Here is a 26831-nt window from a genome sequence, read left to right on the forward strand (position 1 = left end):
TGCCATGCCAATTAGCCTGCTAAGCAAGCTATGATGAAAACTGAATTGACAATGACCGTGAAAAAAGAGATTCATAAGAGAGAGAGGCAAAAAAAAGGAAAGGATAAAAGAGGATTAGAAGACTTAATTGTAGTTTTTTTTATGTTTAATTTGAGTTCTCCTCTGTTTTCCATTTCTCAAACATATTTGGATGGAACAAAACACCCAGCCTTTTAGATAAGGACCTTGTAGCGAGGCTAAAGATAGCGAAAGGTCCCGAGATGCCGGGGCTTCGTCATTCATAACTCAAGAGAGACTCGGGAGGACGGGAAGCAGGAGTAGAGGTACTGAGAGGTAATGTATGTCTGAAAACATCATTCATGCATCATCCATTTCACTGATGTTACCACACATCCTCTCCGCGTCTGTCCAGTGCACACTGACTGTTACGCAAAGAAGCAACCCTATTTCTGCAGTCAAGGTGAGACAGACAAATCACGGAGACCACCATGCAACACTCAAGCCATCGCAGTAAATGCGGAGGTGAGTGCGAGGCCATCAGAGCTACATAAAGACCTACTTGTGCAGCTAATGGCGCTTTGTACGCTAAAAAGATCTGTTAGCTGATAAAAATACAGCGGGGTCTCGACACCCCCTTCAGCTGATTTAGGGAGGCTGTCCCCAAGGACTACAAAAAAGGAGGTAACCTTGAGAATAACCTGGACCGGGAGCAAGGGGAGGGAGCGGAGGATGAGGAGAGATGTGATTTAGGAATGATAGAAAATAGAGGAAGGTTAGGTTGCATGTTGGATATGGGGTGTATATGTGGTGGTGGTGGTGGTGATGAGGGGTTGAGCGAACCAAGAACAAATGATTTAAGAATATCTCTACCACCAAAATGAGGCCCATTTCAGTGGGAGGAGAAAGACGGAAGAGAGTGTGTTGGTAATGTGCCTTTTTCTCTCCCCTCATTTATCATACTGTAGCTAGTCCACACACACACACACACACACACACACACACAAACCCTGTGGTGAGCCAACAGGGGGAAAAACAAGGCTAGACGGAGGAAAGACACACACTTGGGGTTAACAGGCAGACTCTTAGGGTCCTCCGCACTGGAGTCATTACCAAATCCAGCTCAATTAAATTCCTCCAGGGACTGTGTGCAGTAATTGCCAGTATCCATCTCCCTGGTCCCCGCTTGTAAATAAATGTAAGCGGATTTCATTCTTTTAGTCTCCGCTTTTGTTGGCCGATCAGCACTCAGACAAACACCACAAACACAACCTTGACAGACAAGTGTGTGCTTCTTTGGTCCGCCGCGCCTCAGAGGCATGTTCTCCTCCGCCTCTACTGTGATTCTCACACACACACACACACACACACACACACACACACACACACACACACACACACACACACACACACACACACACACACACACACACACACTTCTGCCTCTACTGTGATTCTCCTCTACTGTGATTCTAATGTGATTCTCCTGTGATTCTACTGTGATTCTACTGTGATTCTCCTCTACTGTGATTCTCCTCTACTGTGATTCTACTGTGATTCTACTGTGATTCTCCTGTGATTCTACTGTGATTCTACTGTGATTCTCCCCTACTGTGATTCTCCTGTGATTCTACTGTGATTCTACTGTGATTCTCCTCTACTGTGATTCTCCTCTCCTGTGATTCTACTGTGATTCTACTGTGATTCTACTGTGATTCTCCTGTGATTCTACTGTGATTCTCCTGTGATTCTCCTGTGATTCTACTGTGATTCTCCTGTGATTCTACTGTGATTCTACTGTGATTCTCCTCTACCGTGATTCTCCTCTCCTGTGATTCTCCTGTGATTCTCCTGTGATTCTACTGTGATTCTACTGTGATTCTCCTCTACTGTGATTCTCCTCCAGGCTTCTCACAGACCATTCTAAAGGCAACGACACGTGTTGGCAGACCATGTCACTTAAAGAATGAGAAGACCTCAGCATTGTTCTTTGGCCACACACACACACACACACACACACACACACACACACACAGACACACACACACACGCACACACACAGGGACTTACACTCACAAACACACACACACACACACACACACAGGGACTTACACTCACTCACTCACTCACTCACACACACACACACACACACACACACACACACACACACACACACACACACAGGGACTTACACAAATAAACAGCCCCTCTCTTTCATTCTCTCAGCACCTGCTTGCCCTATAAATCATATTCCCCCCCCTCTCTCCATGGGGAGTGAGTGAAAAATGTAAATGAGGAAATAACTTTTGGGCCTAATCTCTATCAGCCCACACAGCTGATTCTATTCTCCATAGATCTCGTTGCAAATGCAGATGCTCTCCTCAGTTTCATCTGCAGGTTTAAGGAGTTCAAAAGGAAATTTAGGACGTTAAAATGTCAAAAATATGTCACCTCCTTACTTCAAACAGCCCCATTTTGAAATGTTGCTCTAATTTTAGAGCACAACAGTCATTATTTTGTATCCAGCATTCATTTCCTATTTTCTTTTATTGAATTCAAACGCCAAGCTCACATCTATACACATAACCACAGTTACAGATCATGATGTAAACAAATAAAAAAAAATAATAATACAAAAATAAACAATACAAAGAAATTATAACCTCAGGCATTTGAAGCGCTCATAAGCCTTGTGGTCGAGCAACAGAAAGAGGATTGCAATGCGGCTTGTCATGAATGATAAATGTTATCGTGTGGCAGACAGAAAACCTTGCACAAATCACAATACCTCTGTGCTTCAGTAGTGCAGACATTTTCTGGCAACAATACAAATACTTTATCAATCACAGACAGGGCAGAGATGTGTGGAATGTAACTGAGTACAGTGGCACTGAACACATTATACAAAATTACATTTCATTACATAAGACTGGATGCTATTGCCAGAGAGACGCGTTAGAACAAAACCAAATGGAACACAGCAAATGAACATGTAAGAAAGAAGGGCAGTGTTGGGTGGAAATGTGAAGAGCAAAGGACTGCATAGAGGAGTGAAAATGAAGGAGTGAAAAAGAAAAGAGCAGTGGTGTATAAAGAAGGGGGAGAGAAATGTCAAATAGAAAGTGAAGGAGAGTAAATGCTGGAAGACCCTGTGGAGTTCAAAAACATAATTTAGCCCAAAAAATGTGTGCAAGTAGCAGAAAAGTGCCAAGTGTATTGAAACCAAACTGAGCACACAGACCAAGTCTGCCTAACCAACCATTATGACCTACAGTTACCTGTGAGACCTCAGCTCAGCCAGAGGGGGCACTGACGAGTCAGCTATCCCCCTTCAGGCAATGTTAGAAATCAAAGCATAGCTGAAATTCACAAATAATTATGGAAATATGCATGCATGATAAATATTACGCAATACCCCCCTGAAAAGACATGACAAATAGATCAAGAAAACAAGTCAAACCAAATCAAGAAATCTCTAACAATGGAGGCATTGATCCCTGCTTGACGGCTCAACCCAATATAGAAAACCTAACTCTCCCGGTTGTGTCGCAAGGCAGCCTCCATTGAAGATGTCTGATGGTTTAACAAATGAATGCAGGCAGTTAGCGGGGCGAGTCCATAGAGTTATATTGATGTAGTGCTTTAAAGGGGTGACTATTAAAAGCACCAACAACATAGCAACAAAATGAGATATAACTGGACAATGGATGTTATTCACCTGGCTTTAATAACTGCATGCTGCTCATATCTAATCGTAAAGTCACAGGGAAAAAAAAAATCATGGTCCCTATCAGAAAATGACACATCTTAATAAATGCTTAATGAAGACTCTGCTGATTGGATTACGGGGAGGCTGGCACACCAGTGTGAGATAAAGTGCTTAGCAGCCTTTCTCAGGAGAGGGTCGAGCTTCACCTCAATTTTGACTGCTCCAGATACGCAGCTGTGGAGGAAATTAAGAGACCACTGCAAAATGATCACTTTCTCAGGTTTAACTATTTATAGGTATGTGTTTTAGTCAAATTGAATTTTTGTTGTATGCTATACACTACAGACAACCTTTCTCCCAAATTCCAAACAGAAACATTGTCATTTAAAGCATTTATTTGCAGAAAATGACAACTGGTCAAAATAACAAAAGATGCAGTGTTTTGAGACCTCGAATAATGCAAAGAAAACACCACAATACTAATGTTTTCAACTTAGGAAGAGTTCAGAAATCAATATTTGATGGAATAACCTTGATTTTCAGTCACAGCTTTCATGTGTCTTGCCATGCCCTCCACCAGTTTTTCATGTATTGCTGTTGGGTGACTTCATGCCACTACTGGGCTACAAGTCAAGGCTTGTGACCATCCATCTTCCTTTTGATCTCATTCCAGAGGTCTTCAATGGGGTTCAGGTCTGGAGATTAGGTTGGCTGTGACAGTTTCTTGATCTGGTGGTCTTCCATCCACACTTTGATTGACCTGGTTGTGTGGCAAGGAGCATTGTCCTGTTGGAAAAACCAATCCTCAGAGTTGGGGAACACTGTCAGAGCAGAGGGAAGCAACCTTGTACGTGGCTTGATTCACACGTTCTTCACAAAGGCAGATCTGCCTGATTCCAGCCTTGCTAAAGCATCCCAGATCATCACTGATCCTTGAAACCCTTCTTTTCCCTTACTCAAAACTTTAGTTTTAACACTCTTGGCATGGTCAATAGTTCTTTTTTGATTCCAATAACTTTTGAGGTACTACTAGCACTGTTTTTGCCATCCAGCTGGTCCTGTTGCGGTGCATCCTGTTGTGGTGTGAGAACCACAGCAGTGATTTTCCTCGTTAAATAAACCTTGGTTAAGGTGATCACCTAATCAGTACCTCATTAGGTGTGCTTGTGTTGGATTTTCAACAGACACGACAGAATGGAATGGCTGCGATACATGTAAAAAAGCTAATTTTAGAATTTTTTCCAGAACTGTTTATTGGCTGAGAAATGCAGTGCTGACGAAGGCAGCAGCAGACACACACCAGATGAGGGCTCTTTAGGGAACGGCGAGGCCAGCTCTATCCTCAATAACTCCCCTGACCAGCAGACACACACCAGATGAGGGCTCTTTAGGGAACGGCGAGGCCAGCTCAATCCTCAATAACTCCCCTGACCAGCAGACACACACCAGATAAGGGCTCTTTAGGGAACGGCGAGGCCACCTCTATCCTCAATAACTCCCCTGACCAGCAGACACACACCAGATGAGGGCTCTTTAGGGAACGGCGAGGCCACCTCTATCCTCAATAACTCCCCTGACGTACCTCGCGCAGAGCTGAGAACTGCTTCTTCATAGGCCAATCAGAGGGCCTGATGCTGATCCTTAGCCTGCCTGTCGGCCTGCCTCTTTTTAAAGTAGGTTGCTCCGCACCCAAGGTGCCTGTTACCCAGAGCTGGCTGTACGGTTATGGGTTCCGTGTGCCAGGTAAGTCCCTGTTATGCACCGGCTTCATGAAGACCTCCTCACACCAGCCTGACTCTCTGATCATTTTGTTGCTACTTAGGATGTTACAAAAGGACAAATATTAATATTGACATATGATATAATATCACCTTTATCTTGACACTGATTCTACCTCTCACCTGGTAACCTGTATAATGCATTTGTGACATCTTCTCTTCCTTCTCACTAATATGATGCATATTAGGGCAAATGATTAAATATGTCTGTATTCATGCAATATGCAATCATGCATCATAGTTGAGCTGGAACAACAATCAACAATCCAGTTAGAAAACCCCCTTTAACAGAGGTGCATAGCCAATAGTTTTAGCTACAGACCTAGGTCACTCATGAAGAATGAATGCAGTAGATTTAAATGCCCAGAATTCTTCCTCATGTAAGTGTCTTTTTTTTAAACAATTTTATGTTGAAACAAGAGGCAACTTATTCCGCTTCACCACTGCTTGTTTTGTACATTCATCTTACCCAACCCCCAGGCTCAGACATTATTTTAATGTAGCGGATCCCTGCATGCCGATCCATTTCAGTGAATTGACTGACCTGGCCATCACCCACACTCAAATGGCTACTCTGCATGATGAACAAACCTCAGATTGCACCATCTCATAAAAGACAGCAGCCTTCATAACATGACAAGACTCTTCCTGACAAACGGATGGCGCTAACTCGCAGCACATGTTGTGCATGAGCGCAGTTGCTTTTGGGCCGTGTGCGCCCACTACATTTCCCCCCAAAAACGCGCTGCTCGGCACAGGAGACGGCAATTAGGGAAATGTTTTGGTGGAGAGAGCGGGGGCGAGTCGTCTGCCTGACCCGTGTCTCCAGCCCTCAGACTCTAGCGAGCTGCAGGTCCTGGCCCTGGGTGGCTGAACCCCCTGCGAAGCTCACATCAGGACTTTACCCGGATAAGGCCCCATGGCGTGCACTGATGGGCGCCCTGCTGAGCCCTCCGCTGCGAGAGACGGCCAGAGCTGGAGTGCTCCTGAACGGCTGCAAGGCCCCCCGCATCCACCCACATGCCACCGCATGCAGCACTCCACGCACGTTTACAGTTTGGACAAAAACAATAACTGAAGGCAATATACTGACACTGAAGGTTGATAAGCCATGTTGCACACACAAACACTCTACCCATCTCGTCAACTTTCATGTCGCTCACCTCTCTGTCTCCCTCCCCACTGCATACCTACAAATAGATGGAGGATACCTGACCCAAGCCCAAAAGGGCCCTATTGAGACCCAATGGGTTAGGTTGGGTTCGGACAGAAGTTTAGAAATAATGTTCAGGCCATACTCTCTCGGCCGGGGTTCAGACAGAAGCCACACTCTACTAGAAACGTGTAATTCATCCTCTCAATCTTCCGTGTTTCTATGCTGTTTACTCTACTCTTTATTGAATGTAACAGGCACTGCTGCGTCCTCATTTCCCCGTCCTCATTTCCTCGAGCAATTACACCTTTTCCAACAGGGATGATTAAAACTAGTCACCTGTTAAAGAATACCTCCCCTGTACCCCTCCCTCCCTCTCTTTCTATTCATCCCATTTCATTCCTGTATACTCCTCATCATATTCCCCATCCACATTCTCTTATCTATTCATCCCATTTCATTCCTGTATACTCCTCATCATATTCCCCATCCACATTCTCTTATCTATTCAAGCATCCAACCACAACAAAGGGATATAGGAGATATTAGGCAAGTCTTAGAGAGATTCATTAGATTTACTGCTTCAGCGCCCCTGATACTGACTTATTTACTGTCACCTTTTGGGGGTAAGCTCTCGTTCAATTATGTTTCCTCTCTCTCCCCCTCTCTCTCTCTCTCTCTCTCTCTCGCTTCCTCTCTGCTTCTCTCTCTGTTTGTCTTCTTGTGCGCCCCAGCTTGCTGAGCTCCCCCGTCTGACTCAGGCTCTCCTGGCCACGCCGTCACCTCGTGAACTTTAAACCAGGTGTCGAGTGGCTGCTCTCACCGCCGCCTGCCGCTGCCGCCTGCCGTGCATGAGCACCACTCAGCTCCATTTTGTCAGGCATTGAAGCGGCACGCTCGACACCGTGCTCCTACAGCTGCCTCGCTCGTTCACCTGTTTGCTCTCTATCTGTCTCTCTCTCTCTCTCTCTCTCTCTCTCTCTCTCTCTCTCTCTCTCTCTCCCCCTTTTCCTCCGTTTGTGGGACGCACCCGTGTACATGGCAAACGTGGCGGCATCGGTGCGGTAACACAGGGCATACAGCCCCGGCACTCTCATTTATTTGATTGACAGGTGTATTTATCGGGGCGGTTCACAGGCAGAACCCATCAAAGTCCATTTCCCAGAGGCATGTGATATGACGCTCATAATGAGGAGCATCCACGGGTTTATTTAGAGTCAGCAGGGCTGCCTGTGACTGGGAACGCCATAACTCACTGGCAGCCAGGGCGGGGTGCGGTGCGGTGCGGTGGGGTGGGGTGGGGGTGCTGGGAAAAGAGGATGCATATCGGAAACAGACAGAGAGACAGAGAAGAGGAATGGTTGGAAGTAGGATTCAAAGAGCTGAGAGGACAGATGGAAAGAGAAATTGGGAAAAAAAAAAAAACTGTAGGCAGTGGCAACAACACTCCGAGAATAAGTGCAAAATGGGGGTCAGGAACAGAAAAGATAAGTGGAGTGGAGTGGAGAGACAGATTGACAGAGAGGGAGTGATGGCACACAGAGATGGAGAGGGGGAGAGGGGGAGAGAGCATTGGACTGAGTACTGAGGAGCGCGGGTGAGGTGAGCTTGGAGAGGGGATGAGGGATGGGAGAGACGGAGTGGGAGAGGGGGGAAGGTTCGAGGGATGGGAGAGACGGAGTGGGAGAGTGGGGAAGGTTCGAGGGATGGGAGAGACGGAGTGGGAGAGGGGGAAGGTTCGAGGGATGGGAGAGACGGAGTGGGAGAGGGGGGAAGGTTCGAGGGATGGGAGAGACGGAGTGGGAGAGTGGGGAAGGTTCGAGGGATGGGAGAGACGGAGTGGGAGAGGGGGGAAGGTTCGAGGGATGGGAGAGACGGAGTGGGAGAGGGGGGAAGGTTCGAGGGATGGGAGAGACGGAGTGGGAGAGGGGGGAAGGTTCGAGGGCAGCCAGGCCAGCGAGGGAGAGAGGGGGATTACACAAAGGAGCGCTTGAGAAAATGAAGGTCAGAGATAGAAGGAGGGAGAGAATGAGGGCCAGAGGAGAGGAGAGGAGAGGCAGACTGAGTCAGATCGAAGGAGAAGGAGAAGGGTAGGGTGGGAGGATGGGGGTGGGGCGGGGGCGGCGGGTACGTGAGAGGGGAGAGGGGCACAGGCTCAGAGATGAGGGCGAGGAATGAGACCAAGTGCTCTTTGGAAAACAGCAACGGAGAGAATTAAAAGAGGGAGAGTTTTGAGGGGGCCGTATGATGGGGGGGGGGGGGGGGGGGGGTTGGGGGGGCTGTGAGGAAGATGAAAGAGATTGAGGGACTAGATTGCACCGGTAGTTGTGGTCAGGCAGGCGGTCAGGCAGGCGGTCAGGCAGCACTCGCTCATTCTGAATGTAAAGTTGATTTGGAATAGTCCACTGACTGCTGCGTGCCTGCGGGCCAAGTGTTTGCGCTCATGTTTACAAAAGCGTTGCTCTGTTAGTGCCCTTTCTGAGTGGAATGTGAATGCCCAGCGCATTGCTGCTCTTAGCAAGGCACACACGGAAAACGACGTGCGCAAATAAACACATGCACAGATAGTAATGCAATTTACTGCACACAAGGACACACGTAACAGGCTTTCATTGTCAGCCCGACGCGTGTCACCCTCGCTCTTGTCCATGCGACATTGAAAGGACTGGGGAAGCATGGGGTGTCTGTGGAGAACGCCAGCAGAATGTTGCTCAACAGGAGACTTCCCAGGGGGGTGTGGAGGTGTCCCAATGAATTAGACAAGAGGTTGTCTCTGTCCCCGCCCCCCCCCCCCGTCCCCCCCCCCTACCCCACGGGCACCCTTTCTCTCTCTCTCACACACACACACACACATACACACAACCTCGTACACAGATACACACACATTAATGCACAGTAGCAAAGACAGTTTCAGGGTGGAAATTAGCAACACCACATCTGTGTGCTTGACTGCTATTCTACACAGAGGTGACGCACAGACACAGCACTCGATGAGACACACACACACACACACACACAGACACACACACAGACACACACACTAAAAACACTAACACCAGAACATATTGTGGGTAAGCCTCATAGACACCAGTGGGTAAGACTCCTAGTAGTGTCTTTATAGGTCCTGTGTGTATGAGACACAGAAGCGAGGAAGGATGTTGTTTTACGGCTTCATTATGACTATTATGACCTGAGGGCTCTCGTGTGTCTCACAGCACAAGGACAAACCGCATGGGCCTCTCAAATCAGCTGTCTGCATGGGTATGTGTACATGCATGCATGCATGTCAATGAGCATGCTTACGTATGTGTGAATGCGTTTATGCATGTATGGCGGTCCAGGCACTGGGCTCTGCAAGGCGCCTTGAGACAATTTTATTGTTTTGGCGCTATAAAAATAAAATTGAACTGAATTGAATTGAATGTACTTTATGTGCCACATATAGTATATGTGTGTGTCTGTATATGTGTGTGTGCACTTGTGCGTATGGATGCCTGTGTGTGTGTGTGTTTATGTGCATGTACATGTGTGTGTGTGTGTGTGTGTGTGTGTGTGTGTATGTGTGTGTGGATGAGTGTGTCTGTTTGTGTGTGTGTGTGTGTGTGTGTGTGTGTGTGTGTGTGTGTGTGTGTGTGTGTGTGTGTGTGTGTGTGTGTGGATGAGTGTGTGCCCTGTGGTGATGGACTGCTAAAGTGAGTCGCTCTGACAGGTGAGTCCATTAAACAGGCTGAAACAGACACACCTCCTATGAACACTGTGACTAAGCCTGTGGCCTTTCTTTCGTCTCTCCCGTTCCCTCTGTGTCCGTCTGTCTGCCTGTGTGTGTACGTGTGTCTGTCAGGCTGTCTGTCTGGAGCTGGGCCTCTTCTCCTCGCCTGTGGCCTGTGTCCCTCTGTGGTGACTTCCCACTGCCCACTGCCCACTGCCCACTGCCTGTGTCCTATGTCCCTCTGTGGTGACTGCTCACTGCCTATGTCCCTCTGTGGTGACTGCCCACTGCCTGTGTCCCTCTGTGGTGACTGCCCACTGCCTGTGTCCCTCTGTGGTGACTGCCCACTGCCTGTGTCCTGTGTCCCTCTGTGGTGACTGCTCACTGCCTATGTCCCTCTGTGGTGACTGCTCACTGCCTGTGTCCCTCTGTGGTGACTGCTCACTGCCTGTGTCCCTCTGTGGTGACTGCCCACTGCCTGTGGCCCTCTGTGGTGACTGCCCACTGCCTGTGTCCCTCTGTGGTGACTGCCTGTGTCCTGTGGCCCTCTGTGGTGACTGCTCACTGCCTGTGTCCCTCTGTGGTGACTGCCCACTGCCTGTGTCCCTCTGTGGTGACTGCCTGTGTCCTATGTCCCTCTGTGGTGACTGCCCACTGCCTGTCTGGATGCTTGAGATTCCACTGCACATTCTATTCACCTCTGCTTTCTGTGGCTTTCATTTCTGTGCACCCAAAGCATATTGGGTCTGCCGGTCTAATTACTCAGTTTAATCTAATACAGTAAATGAAACCACGTATGTTGTAATGTGATTGCCCTAAGGAAAACAATATCCCTCTTGATTAGTTCTTAACAGGACTGAGTCACTTTCCCCTCTTTATTTCAACCTCTGAGCGAACATTACAATTGTTTCACAATTTATCTGAGTACCCAATGCCGAAAAATAAATGCATTGTGCCTTTAACAAAATGGCTTTCAGCCAAGACACTGAGAGTGTGCTTTGTTTTTAAAATTGTAATTTCATGGACTGTTTTTATGGGTCATGAGAGGTCAACCTACCTCAGAGCTCAACAGAGAAACAATACTCACGCTGGGTTTACAAGAGGTCTAACAATGATGCTCCACTAATCAGCAGAGGCTCTTTACAGGCAAAACAAATCAAATTCAGAATACCTCACAGCCGCTTACAACCACGTTGCCTCCAAAATGCATCCAATAAGGTTATGTAAAACAATACATGGCAAATTATCCCGGTGCGCTTTAAAAGGTCGACCCCCAAACAAACGTCTGCACAGAATCACGAGGAGAGTGCGATGCCAAAGCGCGTTGATGTGGCCCAGCGCGGGGGTTTAATGGAGTGAGCTGAATTAGTGCAGCACCAGACTGTGAAATGGCAGTAAGCGTTCCCCACATAGCGCCTATCACTCAGCTCCCAGAAACTGCACTCCACAAGCGAGCCACATCAATAAAGGCCTGCCCACGACAGGTGAGTCCAAAGGCCCGCTCGGAGGGTGCCAAAACCCTGACGCAAGGACCTGGGACAAGATGCATGTGGGGGGAAAAGACTGAGCCACGTATAATTGTCACGGTTCAAAGCCATGCAGACGTGAGAGGAGGCAAACACGGGATGGCTGCTGCCGGCCTGCACTCATATGGACCGGGGGATTCAGACAAACAAGGTGGGGCCTCTGTGATCCTATCAGGGGGAGAAAGACCCTGAGGCATCCATGTGAAAACCTCACACAGGCTCCATATTTCTGCAGCCAATCAGTATTCCTCTTTTCAAAATCATGTTAAACTGCCTAAGAGAATGGCATGATGCAGTTAACCTATACTGCGCATGGGGACATAATCGAGTTGCTTGAACAAACACTGCCAATATAGCTACACATTGACTGCATTGCTTTTTGCAGACCAGAAGGTCAGCCCCATCTGTGCTGTGAGCTACCCCTCCTCTCATTCTTTTCCCATGTACCAAAGCTCATAAACATACCCCCTCCAGGGAACGCACTGAAGTTCGAGGAGTCATGGCATTAAGAAGACAAAAATTAAAACAAATGAGAAAAATAATTGGAGCTTCCAAATCTGAGAGCTGGCTGCAGTCTGAAGGTCAGCTGACAGGTCGATGTGGTTTCCACGTCTTGACTTTTTCAGCGGGCTGAATCGCATCTGTTTCGAAATGGTTGGCTATACATAACCATCCCAACGTAACGTTCATGCCTCCTGCCTTTACCTCTCGTTTATCAGAAGGGGGTTTGGACTCAGATATGCAAACAGTTCAGACCTGGCCACCAGAAGCAGTGGAGGAGCCAAAGGCCAGATCTAAGCAGTGTTCACCGCGTTTGATGCCAAGAGCTGGCATTTTATAGGAAATCATCTCCCGATTCAGTATGGCTCTCAGTGGGGTATGGTGGAAACAGATAAGAATAGGTTAATCCCCTGGAGACAGAACACATTAAGGATCAAGTGTACAGAGAGGAAGGAAGTCTACAGACGTATCATACTGTAACCATTCATATCCCAAGTTCAGTCGCACTCTGTAGTTGAGGAACCTCAGTGAGGGCTATAATTGGGAGTTGAAGATAAGCATTGTTTGAGCACTGTGATCGTGGAGATATGCATCTGGGTGCTCTTGAGCTGTGGCCCTCCGCTCCGGGTGGAGGGATGTTCATCTGCTATTCCCGCTGGATGCTAAATGTGACGTGATAAAGAGAAAGGGCACAGCTTGTCAAGAGGGATCTCCTTGGCTCTATTTTAAACCCCGTCGCAAAAAATATCACCAGGGTCACAGGGCTAACAAACACAGACTCTGAGGATGGAAGTAGTCCAGACAGTATAAACATAGAAGAGGCCTCTGAGGTGTGGCAGGGCGAGACAAGTCACCAGAGGAGCATCATTATCATAATCTATCATGGCTGATTGTCTCATTTAACAAGCCCACAGAAGACACCGTAGACTGTTAAAGGCTCAGTGGCACCCAGGATCTTGCAATAAAAGCAGGAGAGCACGAATTAACAACAACAAAATGGCTCTGTCCCTAGAACACTCGCTGTCTGGCTACTGCTGGAACCGATCTTATAAACCACAAACATATGAACCTTCTGAATCTGGCAGCTTGCAGCAGTGTCTAAACGGAGTAGCTATAAACCACCTGGCGTCGTCCACACACATCAAAAAACATCTAAAAATAATTGCACTGTGGTTGAAATGCTACTGTCAGAGGCATCGGCGCATTAGTGCACTACTGCATCAATAACACTGCTTTTTATGCCAATACTGGGTTTCCCACATCTCCCAGCACATACCACACATACTGTGTTCTACAGTTCTGAGATCTTGGCTAAAGGTGTGTGTGGATACACGTGCCAGTGGGTCTGTTGTGCAGCTGTGAAGCGTGTGTGTGTGCGTGTGTGTGTGTGTGTGTGTGTGTGTGTGTGTGTGTGTGTGTTTACAGCATAACGAGTACCCATTTTTCCACATGGAAGTGTGTAACTCTTCGACCTGTTTGTCTCTGACCGTAGAGGGCCACTTGAGGTTTTCTTTTCAATAATTGAGTAGACTGCCTTTATAAATAATCCCTGCTGGCTTCCAGACATCCTGCATCTTCCAACCTCTCTATTCTCCCGTCCCCTCACAGCTCCCTGTGTTGCTGTAATGAAGTGGAGGACTAGAGTGTCCAAAGGGTTGGGAGACGAGGAGACAGACTGAAGAATACACCGTCAGACTTAGACAGAAGGAGAAAAAGGGGGATGGGAGTAAGACATAGATGATGAGAGGGCTTGGTAGAGGGTGCCCTTGGTAGCCCAGCCAGAGAGAGAGAGAGAGAGAGAGAGAGAGAGAGAGAGAGAGAGAGAGAGAGAGAGAGAGAGAGAGAGAGAGAGAGTGACGGAAGCACATATGAACACCAATACCACATATGAGACATTATTATTTTCAGTCCTTTCAAGTGTGGCTGAGACAGACCATCTGAGGACCGAGACACCCAAACGCAAACATAAACACGCTTCAGGGAGTGCACATGTATGCACACACACATACGCTGTCAGCACATCAATAAACATGCACACACACACACACACACCTCCTAGCTCTCCATCGGGATCTTGTTTCTCGAGAAAAGGCAGTGGATTATGGCAGCTGGAGCGATCATGATAATGAGGAAAGGAATGTTTCAGAAGGTGTGAACATGAGGATTTATCACAGGAACGGCCGCCATTCTGTACTCGACAGCAGATGCTGCTATCTGAAGGCACACCAAATTCATTTTTTAAGAACATGGCAATCCAATCTGAATATGCATGTGTACATAACATTAAATACTAGGCAGCCTGGTAAGAGAGAGAGAGAGAGAGAGAGAGAGAGAGAGAGGGGAAGAGAAAGAGAGAGAGAGAGAAAGAGAGAGATAGAGAGATACATAGTGAGTGAGTGAGGGAATGGAAAATAGCTCTCTTTAGACCACCCTCATTTACAGTACTGGCAAAACAAACAACAGACGATAAACGCTGTCGTCTGTGAGTGAGCCAACTGTTAGTGAAGACTGGGGGGAGGGAAGGAGACAAGACCAGAGGAGAGAGGAGCAGAGCAGAGCACCGGAGAGGAGGGAATAGCATAGCATAGCATAGCATAGCATGGGACACAACAGGATGGAACAGGAGCAGGAAGAGAAGAGAAGAGGGCATGGCAGTGGAGGAGGAGAAAACAAGAGAGGAGGGGTGAAGAGAAGAGGAGGAGAGGAGAGGAGAGGAGGAGAGGAGAGGAGAGGAGAGGAGGAGAGGAGAGGAGATATGTGTTAAAGAGAAGGGGAGAGGAGGAGAAGGCTGAGAGGAGAGGTGAAGAGAAGGGGAGAGGAGAGGAGAGGAGAGGAGATATGTGTTAAAGAGAAGAGGGCTGAAGAGGACAGATGAGACAGGAGTCCAAGGAGAGGGAGGAAGAAGCTGCACATTCAGGAGTTAGTGGAGTCCATATTGTAGATTCTGTTTCATCGTTTAGAGCTTGAAGAAATGACAGCTACTGAGATACCCTGAGGGTAGTCTGCTCGTCTCTCCCGCTGTTCGTGTGTAAGCGGATGCATTGGTGTTTTTGTGAGAAAGCATGGCAATGCGTGCGTGTGTGTGGGTGTGTGGGTGTGTGGGTGTGTGTGTGTGTGTGGGTGTGCTTACAGTGCAATCACTAAAATAATATTTTGCCTGAATCATATGGGATCATTTATCATATATAAATGTCTGGTATATTCCAAATAAATTGACAGCAGCACATCTTAGTGACACTGAGTGTTTTTGTTCCGTATCATATTGAGTAAAAGGGAGGGGAAAAGAGAGGCTGCTGGCTTAGCTTTTAACAGGAAATAAAAACAAAATGACAGCCGGAATGAGATTCAGAATGAAACTACGGCCATGTCGTTCCAAAAATCAAGCTGAGTGCTTCTGTCAGGTTGACAGCGGCTTGGCAGACAGGAAAAAGAGGAGAGTGTTACCTTGCGAGGAAAGGAATTTGAGCAAGCTTCTGGACATCGAACGCAACAACAGACAAAAGCAAGCATGAAGATGTGTTTGTGCCCTGGACCAGGGCCCCACCAGCTCAAGAAATGAAAATGGCTGTTATACCAAGAACCAAACTTGCCAAATAAATCCAATTTGGGAGGAAAGTCGCTAAATAATCCAAGGTGACCTTCAGCATGAGCAGAATCAAGAGGAGTGGTATACACTGATGACCCAGATCTTTGAAATAACATAATACATCCTTCATACATTACAGTGGTACATTGTGAAATGGGTTTATATATTAAGAAAGGTGATACAGTAATTAGTCTTGTTATAATCAGATGTGATTACCTCAAAGATTTTTTTCTCACTCTTTAATTGTATTTCAGTGCTAGCTTCAGGACAGAAATCTTGTCTGTAACACCACTTAAATGTAATTGATTTCAAAGACTGAGCTGTGTTTGTGTGTGTGTGTGTGTGTGTGTGTGTGTGTGTGCGCGCGCGCGCGTGTGCATGTGTGTGTGTGTGTGTGTGTGCATGTGTGTGTGTGTGTGTGAGTGCGCATGTGCACAGGGAGACATGAAGACACTTTTTTTTTTTCTCTGTCAGTCTTGTGTTGGCATACTGAGGCAGGAGGGAGGCGATGTCTGGGAGGCGATCAGTCTCACCATCTGTTCCTGGCACTCTGGCTGTCTGTATGTCAGTCCTGCCTACCTACCTCTCCTCTCCTCTCTTCTCCTCTTATACATCACGCTTAGAGAGAAAACGCTGCATGTCACACCCCAAAATCTCTGTCTCAAAAGCGCCTTCTGCGTCTCTGTTCTCTCTACCTCCGCGTGCCTTTCTCTCCAGCTTTGTCTCCCCCCACTGATGAGCTTAGAGGCTGTGCGTTGGGTCTGAATGGGAAGCGCTGGCGCTGGGGCGTTGAGGTGTCTTCAGTCGGTAATCCCACGGCTGACACCGTTAATGACGGCTTCATCCCATCGCTTTGAGAAAGCTCTCCTTGCTGCCGGCGGCGGGGGGGCCGGTGCGGTGCCGGGAGTGCTTTGCTGGTGTGTGCCGAAGCGCTCGGAGGGGCCACCGATCCCCACGCAATCACTTTCATTTCAGCCTCGCAAGAAGAAGAAGAGGAAAAAAAAAAAAGAGCCATGCGCAAATCTGGATGACCTCTTGAGAGTCGGATCTGGTGGCCAGCATTTCATGCAGATTGGCACTCCAATCCACTGGCAGCTCAGCTTCCATTAGGACTTTCCAGCTGAAACGCTCACGGAAATGATAGCAGCCACCACTGGACTGAACCCCTGGAAGCGTGCCCGGGGCTACAGGGGAGGCAGCAGCGACTCTCCTGGTAAAAGCACTAGAGGCAGCTGTGGGTGGGTAGGCTTCTGAAGTATAGCTGGAGAGGACGCACAAGTCTGCCCCCCCCCCCCCCCAAAAAAAAACGACAGGTGGTGAAAATGGAATATTTAGGGAGAGCCGGAGAGCAGTGAAATACAAATGCAGCGCAGTAGGCGGTAATGTGCTGAGACAAAAAGAATGATTCCAGAATTAGAGAAGGGCCTCTCTGTTCTCCCAGAGATTGTAATTATGCCATGCTCAAATACGAGTGTGGTGGGGGCTGACCTGTGTCCCCCCCCGCCCCCCACCCCCACCCCACATCCCCAATTTCACTGCACTTCTCTTCACCTTCATTCACTCAAGTCAAGAGCCTGTTTGACTTGGTCCACATCCATGCTCTCGCATTCAACCTCTGCCTCTCTCTCTCTCCTCCTTGTACTCGCCCTCTCCTCCACTGTGTGGTTCAAACAAAAGACACACACACACACACACACATCTGCATACTCAGACAGGCCTTTCACTAGTGTTCGTACTGATGCTCCAGAGCTGTGGGTTGTGGCTTCGAGTTGAATTTGAGAGGAATGTGTCACTACAAAGAGATTTCACGAGAGACCAAGCCACTTCAAAGAGGACCACTTCTACACGCTCGCTCCATACATAGCCTGCATTTCTGATAAAGTGTGCACGGAACCCGTTTCCTATTAGCAATCTGCACAGCAAGAGCTTCCCCACCCCCCTCTCACGACCTGTTGACCCTTGCTTATGGGCACTTCTCCATTCCATGCATGACTTGTTGACCTGTCATAATTCTGCCTAGAATAAAAGCCCTACACATGCTCAGAACACACAAGGACACATACGCCATCACTCCCATACGACGCCATCCTGTGCATACAAACATGGGACGTACACTTCAAGTGCGCAGTGTGCTCTGCACACACAATGCGTATGGCATGCTCCTCTAAGTATGCTAATGAATGTATGAAGATTGATGACACCATTTGCACACCACAGACCCCCCCTCCTCTCCTCTCCTCTGCCATCTCCTGTTGATGGGAGGCCATCAGCCTGTTCATTTTGCCATCAGCCCCCCCCCATTTGAGAATCTGCATGCGTTTACAATGCAGTGCTGGCATGACAAATGTTTCCTCAAATTGACAAATATTACACATCACATAAATAACAGAAAGCAAACCCCTGCCACTCCAGACGATCCTGCCACACAAACGCCTTTCCCATTTCCTCATGAATAACGCTTCCCCTCCCCCTCAAGTCCCTTCAATCTCACTCTACCTCTTCTTTCACCTGCTCTCTTTCTCTCTCTCTCTCTCTCTATCTGTCTCTCTTTCTCTTTCTCTTTTGCTCTTTCCATGCACAGTCCCTAGAGACCGGAGCGCCCATGAGCTGGCTCCTTCTCACTTGGCTTCTCTTTCAGTCTCTTTCTTTCTCTCTCTCTCTCTCTCACTGTGTCTAAAACACAAGTTCATGAGACACTGCCTCTCTATCCTCCCTTTCCACTCTCACCCGCTTCTGCCCTTAGCTCATCCTCCCATATCTCCCCCTCTTTCCCTCCCCCTTCTCTTCCCCTCCCTCATTCAACCTCTCCCTCACCCCTTCTCTCTCTTCTATCTCTGCCTCTCAGTCACTCCCCGCCCCTGTCCCTCTCCACTTCTGTGTGAGACAGCAGGGCGTAGAGGAGTCTGCTGGCTCTCAGCTGATGAGTCACAGGGCCTGTCTGTGCTGATGAGGCTGTACTCTGGGTACTCTGTGCTGAAGTGTGTCCCTCAGGCTGGGCCAGCATGGAGGACATGATGCCGTTAGTATTGTTCATTTGTTTCCCTCCCTGTTAAGTCAGATTGTCTGTTATTTGCACTCAGGTATAGTAGCACACATGATTCCCTCTGTCGGTGATGATCCTGCGATGATTGTTTATTTTTGTCATTTATGGAGCAACCATGGAAATGATTGTGAAGAGTGCAGTGGATGGCAGTGAGATGGGAGAGGAGAAGTGAAGGTCAGACAAGAGAGGAGGAGAGAATGCAGACCAGAGGAGAAGAAACAAAATGAAGAGGAGAGGAATGGAAAGCACAGGAACAGAGAGGAGACAAGAGAGAGGAGAGGAGAGGAGAGGAGAGGAGAGGAGAGGAGATGAGCGCACAGGAGAAGGAGAAGAGCCAGCCAGGGGTTTGTGCAAACCTCTCGGAGACTCCACGTGACTCAACCAGAGAGGGCGTTATGTAACATGGAAAACACACACACACACACACACACATACTTATATACAGAAAGATGCACACACTACTCAGGTTACACACACACACACACACACACACACACACACACACACACACACACACACACACACACACACACACAGAAACACACACTCAAACCTTCCCCCTTGACACCTGATTCACTCCAATCCTGCTCAGTCTTGGTTAACAGATGTGACGGTTTTATTGAGGCAGGCAAGGCTGCTCTGTTCTCCAGCCCAGCAGCTCATATCAACCTCTGACTTCTAACAGACATAGAGCTCCAGCCCTGCCTTTAGTCATCCACTGCTCTCTCTATCTCACTCTCTCTCTCCCTCTCTCTCTCTCCCTCTCTCTCTCCCTCTATCTCACTCTCTCTCTCTCTTTCTCTCCCTCTATCTCATTCTCTCCAACATCTTTATGATTCATTTTCCATGTCACATTGTATTTATAATAAAGTATTTAATTAAAATAAAATAGCACAGCATTCCATTATCAGCTGTGTCACTAATGAGAATCCTACATTAAGTGCGGCGCGGCGCGCGGCCGTTGGCCTCTGGGTCTCTTGTTCAGCTCTGCTCTGCTCTGCTCCGACCCGTCTGCGTGATACTGAGTGACAGCATGATGGGAATGGGGGGGGGGGGGGGGGGGGGATGGGGGCCAAGGCAGGCTCACAGGCCATGACACACATTACTTGACGCACTACACCCCTGGTACAAGCGTTGTGGGGTCACTCTGCTATCGTCAGCACGACCGATAATTCTGATGAACGCAGGTTCTCTGTGAGGGGCGCTGGTGTCATGACCAACCACCACATCCCTTACCTTCAATCTGGATTGGCTTTCAATCTGTGATATGGTGCTGCTGAATATTGAAATGGAAAAACTGTTACCATATATGTTGAATGAAGACATTAATAAGCAATTTAAAAGTATCATTCAGCCCTTTTATATGAACTTAATTCCCAATATTAATCCTTAATACTGACATTATTTTCAGATATGAAGTAAATACCTTTACACTGCTACTACTCCGCGTGCTCATGCTATTGAGGTCGGAAACATACATCACGATAATATCTATTACTGTAACAACCGCAGGACAGTTGCCATTGCTTAATGCGCTCGGTGTGTGATGATCAGCGCGAAATATAAAGGGTAGAGTGTATAAATCATAGCTCAGCAGTGAGTAGGCCATCTCTAAATGGTGTTATGTTATCTCTGAGCTGTGGCTGCTCTCTCGTCGCTCTAAATGGGCTGATCTCTGTCCCTCTCTCCCCATCACACCCAGGAGTAATGCCACAGGATAAAAATACATCCATTTTAGACGGCTATTACGCACAGCACCTGACTAATCACGCTCTTTTCCTCCTTTTTCTCCCGCTCGCTTTGCCATTCCTCAGAAAGAAAATGCACTGATACTCTAGTTCATCTACAGTCCATTATTCCTCCCTTTGTTTTTTCCACGAGACGTTATATTAACAAGACCTTTGACAATGGGGCTGGATGCGGCTATTAATACGCAATTAGGACAGATGATTATGAGCAGTCTGTCTAGAAGAAGAGACACGTATCCAGTGGGGTCATCATCACATCCCATTCATATAGTCATCCACTCACCCACACCTCTCCTCCCGCCCTATACCCACAGACACTATCAGTCTGTCAGCCTCCGCCACAGAGACAAACACTCAGAGATTATCTATGATCGTCCGCCATACCACCAGACAATCCACCCTCCCACATCTGTGCAAGTGCCCAAGTAGACAACCCCCTTTGTGCTTGTTAACCAGATTTATATGCAGTGTATTGCCTGGCTGAGAGGCTGTTGACCACTGAGCTTTGTGGCGAGTGATAAACCCTTTCAGAGCACAGGACACAGCACAGTGTGGCCATGCTAACAGGTACGTGCTGTTCTGTCAGGTCAATGTATTGGTTATAATGACTATGTCAAGAAAATAAGCTGCATCAAGCAAGACACAATGGTCTCAAATTCAGCTATCGTTTAGAATGGCTGTGCATATACATGATGCTAGGTTTCCCTAGTGGGAAAAATCACCTGTCATGCTTATAAAAACATAATAATATTATTGCATGTGAATGTCTCATTTATCAAGCTTGTAAACGAATCTGTCAGAACTCATCCATTTGTATTTGGTTTCTGCACAATGACCAGATTGCTCTATTGCACAATGGCGACGAGACAAAACAAGTCTTACATTTAAGCTTGTTTTCTTTGCTGTCAGGAGCAAATATCATGAACTGCCTAAGGCACCCAGCCACAACACCAAGTGTCTGCCGTGGCGTCTCGTGTGTAGAATATTTCATTTTTAGATTATACCAATAAATCTGGCTCTAGGCAAACCCTTGTGTTTCACGTCAAAAACTATTCCAGAGCCACTTATGCACTGGATTGGCATGGGATTCTTAACGGCCCCTTCTGGTTGCATTATTAGCACTGTGACATAATAACGTTTCAGTCCTCCTCTGAAACATTGGTGCTTATTGGTTGTGAGTGCCTGACTGTGGCGGAGCACAGAGGCCGTGTCTGGTGTGTGTCGTGTGTGTGGCCCCTCACTGGCGCAGCTCCAGAGGCGCATGCTCCTCGCGCACGTCTACAGCTGGCCACCTCTGTCCGCGCGCCTCCTCTTATCCGACAGAGACCTGACAACCCGGCTGGAGCTTGACCTTCTCGCCATGTTTGCCTTATCACTCCACTACAACATCAGAGCCACGCTCTGGGAATTTCAATGACGCCGGCCGGGGACTCTCATGGCTGAGACTGTCTGTCCGCCATCTGGCACTGAATCCAAAATCTTTAAAGCCCCCAACCTATTGCCTGTGGCTCACACATAGCAAACCATTAGGGCCAGACTGCAATGCACACCTGCCTGCTGCTTAACTGCACTGTTGGCTCGGGTGCTGAAAACATAGTGGATGTAGGAGACTTGATCCTGACTCTGGGCACAGATTATTTCTGCTCAATAACTCAAGCAGGTGCCAGTCACTAATCACTCAGCCACATGTAAGCAAGTCAACATTCAGTGGCAGTGGGATTAGGTTTTCAGGAAGGAGGACAGTGTTGAAGATCTTCAGTGTGAAAGCTGGTCTATGACCAAACAGAGTTGGCCATATTATCTTTAAATTAGTGTGGTCCTTTAAAAATCACACGCCCTTGGTTGTCTTTGAATTACTTTTACATCAACACAAATGTTTGAATATACCATCCTGAGAACACAGCAATATCCAAATACTGTAGGCATGTCTCATTACCACTTTGAAAAACAAACGTACTTCTATTACGAATTCTATTATGATTTCTATTCATGCTATTGCTCCCTGGTTCTCTATTTCAGTGTTCCCAAAGAGATAAACACACAGTCTGGGCTACTTCCACAATGTTTTAATTCTGTTTGATATACTTTGTACGTCCTTTTAATTGTGTTCTTTACTTCTTTTAATTCTTTTAATTCTTTTAATTATATTATTAATTATCTTTCATTTTGTCTTCATCTTTCCTTTGAATGTTCCTTTTGTTGTCATTTGTATTGAATTGCCTCTGTGTATGAAATGTGTTATAAAAATGAACTTGCCTTGCCTTGCCTTGCCTATGGGGTGACTGTGGCTCCCTATTGTGTACATTCTGAACTGAAAGCTCTGATTTCTCTTACAGGTTCATTGGTTTACAGGAACAGTTGCGCTTAATTTAGGGCAGTAGTCATCAGTTACCCGTGTGAAGGTGTCTTGTTAGTCTGCCTACAGCGAGTTGGCTAACCCCACTGCCTCAAAGCCCCGCAGGTAAGTTGCTTATTACTCAGCTGTTGGCCTGGCATATGTCTTTGTCTAACATGCCTCTTTGAGGAATGATGCAGAGAGCTGGAGTCCACCTTAGGATGGAGCATGAAGTACAAAGAGGAGTGCTTTCACCCGTTTAATTTGAGGAATAATTTACTGAATCAGGAGGTTAAATGTGGGATGCTTGGCTAGAACTGAGAGCCACCGCAACAATCCATCTCTCCAGCAGAAAGGTTTCAGGGGTCATTCTGCCGGGAAAGAAGAGAATTCACGCTCACTGCACACACAACCAGTTTCACCTCCGTTATCCTTTGTACCACAAATCAACAAATAATGTATTGGCTTTGCCTGGAAATTAGCTCGTAATCCGTTTAGATAAGTACAGCGCAAGATTCTAGAGAAATTCCCTGCTGAGTTTCCATTCAGGCAGAGGAAGAAGCTGCTTACTGTCATCACAATAATACAACTGAGATTAGAGGGCAACTAGGGTCTCCAGAGTCTCGCTGCAGCAGCATTTTTCCAACAAATTAACTAAATCCATTTGTGTGATATAAACAGGTTTTAAAATGTTCAAGGAGGGAGTTTGTAAAATGTCAGAATGACTACTACTTTATGTCTTGGAAGACAAAAAAATCAAAGATCGAAAACCAAAACAGATCTCTGTTTTGACAGAAAATCTCATTCTGCTAGACATAGGGGATAAGTGTTATCTTTTAATTTAGTAATTCAAATAAATGAATGTATCCAGCTCCAAATTGCACAGTCGGGACTTAAAGAGGGTCTACTTTTGCAAATATGAATTCCTTTCATGGTCATGTGCTTAACGATCACTTAAACCAGTTAATGATCTGAGTTCAACACTAAGTGTGTGCACCAGTTGGAGCAGGTCATGATATACAACAACACAATTCTTATGGTTCTTACACACCTCTCCATGGTACCTCGTTAACTATATACAGTTAAAACAAACTGTTCCTTAAAAATTCCAATCCCATTCTGTTTCGTGCATGTGTGTGTGTGTGTGTGTGTGTGTGTGTGTGTGTGTGCGCGTGTATATATGTCATTATATAATCAAGGTTAATAGCTTGCTGAAAATTATTCAATTCAGAGGGCGATTAAATAGATAAATGACCCCCAACACAAATTGCTATGGTTATGGCTGTTTCACTGAGATCAGACAGTGCGTCTGATACAAACCCTAAATTTAGGCAAAGAGATGGCAGAGATGAGAAGGAATCCTCAGGCGATGAGGGAAAGATAATCGATACGTCAGTCTGTTAAATCACTGGCATAGACATGCTCAATCACCCCCGCCTTGCTCCACCTTGAGATGCGCCGGGAATTTACAAGGAGAAATGCACGTGGAGAGGGAAGCACCGGCATGCGCGGGGAAACGGACCTATGGGCGCGACCGTTACCCTCCTCGCCGTCGTTTTACAAACATAATGGCACCGCCCGAGCTGAAACGTATCACATACGATGAAACAAGGAAAACAACTCCGGTTGCCGTTCATTTCAATTTAAGATACGCTGATATAACATCTACATCGCATGCGCGTATTTCCTTTGAAACTGCCACTGTTTATTTACGAAAGGGAGATTCCAAGAGCGCGTTGTTGGACTTGGTAGGCAAGTCACAGGTGCTACGATTGAATCCACCAACCGAGCAAGAAACTGTTGACAGAAGTCAACAACCATCATACCTTGTAATCTTACAGACGCCACACACCCGAACCTCCCACCAGAAGCAATTGTTCGCTTCAAAATACGGATTGGAGGTTAGGGTTCTCCTTGTAATTCCCAAAACCACGTCTCAAGAGTTGCCGCGACAAGGGGCAAGGTAGACGGGCTAGAGGCAAGTCTCCGCCACCAGTGATAATCATGCCCCTTGTGAACATGGGAAAATCCTGGGTATATTTCCTCATAACCACTTGTAGACTGCTTGTCGTTTGCCTCAGCGTTTGGACCGACTAACGGGACGCTGGTCACGCTCAATAATGCGCACAAAAAAGATAAGAGATTAGCACTCATTTACGCACGCAGGCCCGCACGCGCTGTCGCCTTTGCACACCCTCTTTCTCAATACACACATATACACACGCTTTCTAATAAAACCAGTAGCTGCGACGCGCACACGCACACATACACACACAACGCAGGCTCGCCTTTCAAGGATGTATGGATGAGAATGTAATGACCTTGTCTTTACCCGCCAGGATGGCCTAAAGTCACATTGACATGGATACTAATAACTACAAAGTAGCATAAGCAAGAATGTCAGAACAACAAGTGAACATTGACCAGGCAAGCGGGATCCGAGTACTCTACTCAGTAGTCTAATGACGGTTATTACTATAGAGAAACGCACTGTCTGTATCGCTGGGGTCATTGCCCACATACACATGAAATGCATTCACCAGGAATATCAACTAGATAGTCACACTGCAATATTTTCAACGATGGGCAATACCACCAAGTATTGTTATTGCAAGGAGTACTGACCCCGAGGATAACTGGTTTGTGTTGAAAGGGATGCAAAACATCTGCTTAGTTGTGGATACCAACACTCCTAGCTATTCAAGGGCGTTTTTACCAAACAAACCAAACAGTGAGGAAAGAAAGTGGAAAAGCTACGCGTATGGTGTGTCCTTACCTTTGTTATCCTCGTCCTCGCGATTCAGATGCATGACTGTTCACTTTTTCACTTCAAGGCTGTTTGTAATTGGTCTCCTCTCCAAAAATTCCCAAATTCTTTGAATAGTTTCGTGTCCGAGTATTGTGTTGCTTCTCTGCGAGCGATCGACCGTGCGCGCGCGTGTCCTCAGCCAGTGTTTCGCTCGAGCAGGTAGTCAGTCGGTGGTGTTGCTCTCTCCTCCTTCCCTCCTCCTCTTCCAGCTCCCTCCCTCTTTCTCTTCCTCGCTCTCTCCCTCTTTGCTTTCCTTGTCCTATTCCTTACAATCCCTACAGTCGATTCATGGGGTTGTGACAGGAAGCAAGGAGAGGGATTTTGGTGAGGAGGAAGATGAATGATGGGCAAGTGGCTGTCTCGTGTGTGATCGTCGGCAGCTGGAATCATCAGCTCGTGTCCCCGCCAGATGATTGCACGAGCCATTCATTGGTTTGCCTACATTACAACGCGTGCCTCTCCGTCTACGCATCCAACTGGATCCCACTGTTCAATTGATCAGTCTGGTTGCCTCTTCTGCTGGATGTCCTCATAACCACACATCCTTAGTTTTCAGCACCAACCCCTTTGGCCATTTCCTCATTCTAATGTGATATTATCTGAAAGTCTGAGAGATTATATAAAACTCTGACTTGACATTTAGTGACATTTGTCACAGTTTGGCCCAGAGGTCCCTTGCTTGTTCAAGAGTCTTTGTGGAAATATTTTCTCAGCCTCTCTCAAGAGAAAAACAATCAACTATTGGTCTGTGGGATATTGTTATTTGCCTCCAACACACACACACACATGCACACACAACTCTACTCTGCAGGATTTCAATATGTTTAGTGTAAAAGCTCTTTGCCTCCAGGATGTATTTTAGAGGAGAAAAGACAATAAATTAACTCATAATTACTGTAAAATAGCAAGGTTACACTAGTTTCAATTTCACAGTAAA

General features: G+C 47.0%; 1 protein-coding gene across 2 annotated transcripts in view; it reads right to left on the reverse strand.

The window, feature by feature from the left end:
• Nucleotides 1-26468, reverse strand: part of syt7b (synaptotagmin VIIb) — a 78030-nt gene extending 51562 nt beyond the window's left edge. For both annotated transcript variants that reach the window (XM_031569704.2, XM_031569703.2), the window contains exon 1: nucleotides 25862-26468. In XM_031569704.2, coding sequence (XP_031425564.1) covers nucleotides 25862-25895 — 34 coding nt within the window. In that variant the 5' untranslated portion in view covers nucleotides 25896-26468. The remainder of the gene's footprint in view (nucleotides 1-25861) is intronic.
• Nucleotides 26469-26831: the final 363 nt, after the last annotated feature.

This window comes from Clupea harengus, chromosome 6 (genome assembly GCF_900700415.2).
Source record: "Clupea harengus chromosome 6, Ch_v2.0.2, whole genome shotgun sequence".
Taxonomy (NCBI): Eukaryota; Metazoa; Chordata; class Actinopteri; order Clupeiformes; family Clupeidae; genus Clupea; species Clupea harengus.